Genomic DNA, 6158 nt, shown 5'->3' with positions numbered 1-6158 from the left:
AGCTGTTGAAGGATTCACCGCTTCAACCTGAGGCAGTTAAGTAAGAAAAAACCAAGATGCGACCTTTTCAGTCGCAAACATCACCTCCAACGTAGTCTCCCCAACCCAAAAGAAGGAGGTTGGTGAAAAATTTGTTTGAACAAATTGTGCCAAGCACTGAAGAAGAATTACTCGGCGTGCTTTCTTTGCCTGTTGAAGAAGGGAACTTGATCACACCACCATGAGCTGAGGATAAAGACATATTGCCATTCCTCTGCCTCGACCTAACTGAAAAAGAACATGAAGAAGAGAAATCCCCCTCACCGCAACCTAGGCAGCAGACTCCTTCACCGTGTCACACTGAATCTGAGGATGAGATCATTTCTCTGCCTCAAGCGAAATTGATAAGGGAGTCCCCAAGGTTGCCTGTTGATTTGAATGAACACCCTCCAATCCTTCTTGATAAATCCTTCCTCCCTCCCTTACCACTTGAACCAAGGGAGCAAACTCCACCACCATCGCCAAAAGACAACAAAAGCAAGGCTCCAATTTCTGAAGAACTACTAATCGTCGGCTTCCTTCTACTACTGCCTATTGCTGATGACCCAAGCCTCCATCCTCCCACTACCTTTCAAATGGGGGAAGGATTAGATATTGGTGATGACGATAAGCATTCTCTTGTGTCGAAGAATGAACTCAATACAACATTTCTCCTACAACCAAAGAAGATCTGGCTAACATTCTAGGGATAGTGGTGGGTTGTTCTTATTGAAAAAGTAGTTATTGAACTTGAAGCGTGAGCATGTCGTACAATATTCAATGAAGATCTGGCTAACATTGCAGATTTTGGTGGATATTTTCATTAAGACTTTGTTGTTTTCGATTACTAAAGACATTAACTCTTACTTTACGATACAAAAGAGTCTTGCGTTCTTCTCTCTCTTCAAATATAATATAAAATTTCAACGTTAAAAGAATATATGGAAAAATGATAGTTTTTAATTTTTCCTCTGAAGTTTTTTCACAAACAACCATTTTTCATCCTAAAGAATAAAGACTGTTGCGTTGGAGTTTAAGGTTCAAAAAAAGGTTCACAATCAACTAATGAAATGGGAAATATTACAAATGGCTAGAAAATAAAATTAGTTGCAATAAAAAAAATTTGAAAAAAAGACAATAATTAAGTACATCGTATTCTTTATCTATAGATACGAGCACTTGAATATTTATCTCTAGAAAAAAATAGCTAAAAGCTAGAGAAAGTACTAAGTTGAACGACATTTAATTTATTGATTATAATTTTTATCAAAAAAATTGTAATATATAAATCTATTCTATTAAAACTATGATTTCATTGATTAAATGAAATATTCAAAGCAAATGTTTAATATGTATACCCATGACATAGTATTTGCAATCTAAACCTGCCCTTACAAACAAAGCATCAGGAAGGGAGGAAAGAACAGGTACTCCAATAGAATTTCATTTCAAAATTTTGGATTATATTTTTGGGTATTAGTAAAATCGAAGTTAAATTATAAATTTTCTATGAATTTTTTTTATCATTTTGATTTTGTTAATTAAAGAGAAACCCAATATACATTAAATATAATACATAAAACAACTTGAGTGAGTACTTTCCATTATTTGCTTAGGGACTCAGCTATCAATAGTATAAAGTAATTTCAAAAAGCTCAAAGGTACCTAAAAAGACTTCAAGAGAAAATACTAAAAGTATGCTTGGAATGACCTTTGAAAGTAAGGTTTTTAAATGAAATACCCTTAGACGAGCACTAGACAAGTATTTTATCTAAATCATTTCATAATCACTTTAAACTAAGTAACCAAATACTACAAAATATGTTTTTTTCTTTCTTTTTCCTATCATTTCAAGTTTCACTTACCGAACTTTCTGGTTTCTTAATTGGTACTTCTCCCATAAGTGTTTCTAAAAGTCTTCCCAAGCTCAGTCTAAATTGTCTAAACTCCCCTCTTAAGATGCTTCCCAAACGTCCTCGATTTGTGTGTGTCGTCCTTGCGTAGGGACCATCCTTTCAATTTTATCGGATGTCCCCAAAGAAAGAAACCCCTTCCCAAACACCCTTGAAGTCATGGATCAAACTATGGAGGTAAGTTGTAACCTATCTAGGACATTCACAGTTGTCCTGGGTGTTGCATTCAAGTTCTTTAAAGATGAGAAATTTCCAATGTGCTTCATATAAGAGTTGATAAAATGTCAAAGCATTCAAAACATCAGGAACTTAAACAACTTATTTAATGTGATTACTATCTCAGAAACAAATTCTAAGATGAATATATATCTTCAATATCAAACTGATCAATGCATGGTTGCTTTCTTCTTATAATTGTTTTTAGTGAACAGTGTAGAAATAATCTGCTTAACTGTCTATCACATGACTCTGTTTAGCCTTTTTTTCTTTTTCTAATGGGAGACCAACTTTCACTAAGATAAAAGAAAAGAACTAAAAGAAGAAGAAAGAAAGAACGAACCACCAAATGAAAGGCTCAGCCAAAAGATATGAATACAAAAGCAGACAAAAAAGAAACCCAACTTTTTCAACAAATGATGATTACATATCAAATTTGAATTGAAAGCCAAAAGAACATTCAAATGTGGAAAAACTCCAAAATAAAGCGCTTCAAGCATGTTTAGGCATGTATGAAGCAAACTACAAGGACCTTGATGAGAAGGTTTGGAAATTTACTTGAGAGAGAAGCTAACCTAAGTTCTAAGAGAACTATGAAAATAGTTTGTCAAAAGATAAGTCATAAACCAGATGCAAGTCATGAATTAAACAACTATGGTAGCCACCTATCTAAGATATTCGTCCATAATTTCCTGCCTTTTGCATTCTAGTCCTCAAAGATGCGACATAACTAGAATATGCTTCATATAAGTGTTAATAAAATGGCATGTAAAAAAAAGGTATGTCAAAACAAAATCAGTAGTTTTCTTTTATGAAAAGTCAAACTTTCAATAGGAAAGGAATGAAAGAATAGAAGGGCATTCAAAAAGTTAAATCCACAAAAGGGAGTCCCATTAGAGAAAAAGACCCAAATCAAGAAGAATAAGATCTAACGAATAATTACAAGAGATTTAGTCACCGACGTCCAAAAAACCTAACGAGGGACCAAAGAGAAACATGTCAAACATCAATAATCAATAATTCACACTATTTGAGAAAACAGTTTCAAGATATAAACCTCTTTAGAACTTGAGGACACAATTGTACAACTTATATAGCAAATCTCGTTCAAGTAAGGTCGTAAGATATGAACATCTTTAATACCAAACAACATTGAGAATGCATATAAATGTTTAGAACACCATCCCAACGCAGAATAGTGCTGCTTTATAACTACATAACTCAATATATGTTGAAGAACGCATGAAAACATCATCATCTTGTTCTTTCTTTCCTTTTTTTTTTTTTTTTTTTTTTTTTTCCTTTCTTTTTTGCCTTGATAATGATTATACACTGTTCATGGAAAATGAACAAATAAATCCTACAAGTACGAAGCAGCAGCAAAGAAGAAGCATTTTGATTTCATCATTGTAGGAATAAATGATTGAGTAAATACCTAAAATATTTGCATTCAGAAGCAGCAATCTGGGCACTTTATCAAGCCATTTTCATTGCAATCAGGGCATCTTCTCAATTCTCCTTCATCTTCTTCAAACACCTTCCTGCTGCCATAGCAGTTAGGGCATGGCAGAAACCTTGCTTCTCCACACCTTTCACACTCAGTTTTCACATCCCAAACTGGAAATCCCACCAAAAGCTTCGCCAATTCGCCATACTCGTTTAGCTGTTTGATTTCTTCAGCACCACCTATGTATTTTCCCCTTATGAAAACTTGCGGTAAACTCACTGTCTTCCCTCCAATTGCACTCTGCAACTCTTTTCTATAAGATGAATCCATGGAAATGTCCCGTTCATCCACTGGAACTCTGAAACCCCTGAAGATTGTACGAATGGAACAACAATCCTCATAGGTCTTTCGGATTCCTCTCAAGCTCGTGAAGTAGATTACTACTTTGTCTTCTCCGCCGGGAAGACGGAACCAATTGTTGGAGAATGAAGAACAAATAGGACTCGAACCGACTGATTTAACGTTTTTTCGGTAGCCATTGGAGCCTAATTGCCGGGAAGAGAGAGCTCGTCGGTAACTGAAAACGACATTAGGGTCCAATTTCGCGAGGAGAGCTTCTTCAGACAAATGCTGCCAAAGCGGCTTAACCAAGGAAGACGGCGCAGCAGAATCCACCGATTTGTCCAAGAAATTACCCGATCCGACGAACTTGAAAGGGGTTTTCTCAATCGCGAAGTCGGGGTTAGGAATGGCGTCGGAAGTGAAATCAAAGGCGTCATCGAGGCCGTCCATTAGTTCCCATGTATTGATGACGGAATCCGGCGACAATGCGTGGTCGGAATCAGGCGTGTCCGGTGAATGAGAGTGGTCGGCGTTTTGGTCGCCGGAGAATTTCAAGGGATTCGTCTTGGGGCGGTCAATAAGAAGGAGAGAACCGTAGGTGGTTGAAGTGAGAGTAACGAGATGGTGCGTGTCGCCGTCTCTGATGGGGGGATGGTGAATGAGAGGAGTGGGAAGAGAGAAAGCTCTGGAAACGGGGGGAGAGGAAGAAGAAGAAGATTCAGGGTTAGTGGAAGGGAAAGTGATGGGTCTGGAAGCAGAACAGCCCATAGAGAAAGAATAGAAGAATTGGGTTTCACTCTGTAAACTAAAAGGCTTCGTCGTCGTCGTCGTCGTCGTCTTCTTTTTCTTCTTCTTCTTCTTGTTCTTCTTGTTCTACTGATTCTGGTTGTTCAAAGTTCATGCTCTGGTAGAGAAAAATGGTGGGTGAAGTGAAGGAGAGTAGTAGTGAGGAAGTGCAGAATTGGGTGAAGAAGAAGATGAATCAAATCTCTCTCTTCTTAGTCACGGAAAAAGACCAGAAGAGACGCGGTTGGGATGGGACTTGGAAATGCCTTTTATTTTTTTTATTTTTTTATTTTTAAATTTATTTTAAATTTAGTTTTTTTTTTTATAAAAAAAAAAAGTACACTCTCTTTACAAAAGTAAATAGCATCTTTCCACTTTGAAATTTGGATATATGTTTTTTTAAAAAAATATATATTTTTTAATCATAAATTTCAGAATGTTATACATCTAGTCTTTGAGTTTGGTTTCAATATAATAAATTTAAAAATGTTATAATTTTATTATTGACATTGAGTTTTGTTTCAATTTGGTTTCTATGTCTCCAAAATTTCCCGCGGGGATGGGGTCAAATTAGAAAATTTTTTCGGGGACGGGGATGGTATCCCGCCTCGATCCCGATTTTATATAATTATATTTTTAATATTTATAAATATATATTTATAATATATAAAATAACCTATTTATATGTATGTTTATAATGTATACTATAGACTTGTTGTAAGCCCAATATTAAATATATAAATTCTAAATTTAAGCCCAAAAGTCACCGCCGGAAACGGGGAATGGGGCCCGCGGGGACCCGTTTCTCCGATAGAGAATCCCCGCCCTCATCCCCACCTTCAAATGGCGGGGATGGGGGGAATTTCCCCCACGGGGCTGGGGACGGGGGACCCTCCCGGTCCCGCCCCGTTGTCAACCTAGTCTCAAGCTTTACATTTTTAAACTCAATTGTTCACTAAATACTCATTTTCTATCTTAATATTAATTTATGTTAATAAATTAAAAATCATTAAAATAAATATAATTAATTAAACTTTACTATTTTTTTTATCATTTTTTAAATTAAATTCAAAATTTCAAAACATAATCAATTTTAATTAATTAATAGAAATTTACCTCAATTATTTAAAGTGAATATTTAATAAAAATTTGAGGTTAAAAATGTAAAATCTTGAAACCTAAGGACCAAACTAAAACGAACTCAAATCTCAAGGGTAAAATTACAGCATTACTAAGTTGAAACAAAACTCAAAACTTAAGGACTAAATGCGTAGCATTTGAAAATCTAAGAACCAAATAGAACCTAGAGTTTTTTTTTTTTTTAAAAAAAAATAGATGTTATATTCACAAACGTCTTTATGAAAAATGATCGGTCTTCACAAATGTATAAAATCCAACCTAAAGTGCACTATCACATTTTATAAGATATCGAATTA

At 35.3% G+C, this 6158-nt stretch overlaps 1 protein-coding gene across 1 annotated transcript; it reads right to left on the bottom strand.

Moving 5' to 3' along the window:
• Positions 1–3176: 3176 nt before the first annotated feature.
• LOC120091929 (Glutaredoxin family protein) lies at positions 3177–4981 on the bottom strand. Its single transcript, XM_039050099.2, has one exon. It carries the CDS (start codon positions 4702–4704, stop codon positions 3598–3600), a length of 1107 nt encoding a protein of 368 aa, XP_038906027.1. The 5' UTR covers positions 4705–4981; the 3' UTR covers positions 3177–3597.
• Between the last annotated feature and the right edge of the window lie 1177 nt (positions 4982–6158).

The sequence above is a fragment of the Benincasa hispida genome, chromosome 11, assembly GCF_027475165.1.
Source record: "Benincasa hispida cultivar pf3 chromosome 11, pf3_genome.v1.1, whole genome shotgun sequence".
NCBI classification, from domain to species: Eukaryota; Viridiplantae; Streptophyta; class Magnoliopsida; order Cucurbitales; family Cucurbitaceae; genus Benincasa; species Benincasa hispida.
This window is presented reverse-complemented; position numbering and strand designations above follow the sequence as displayed.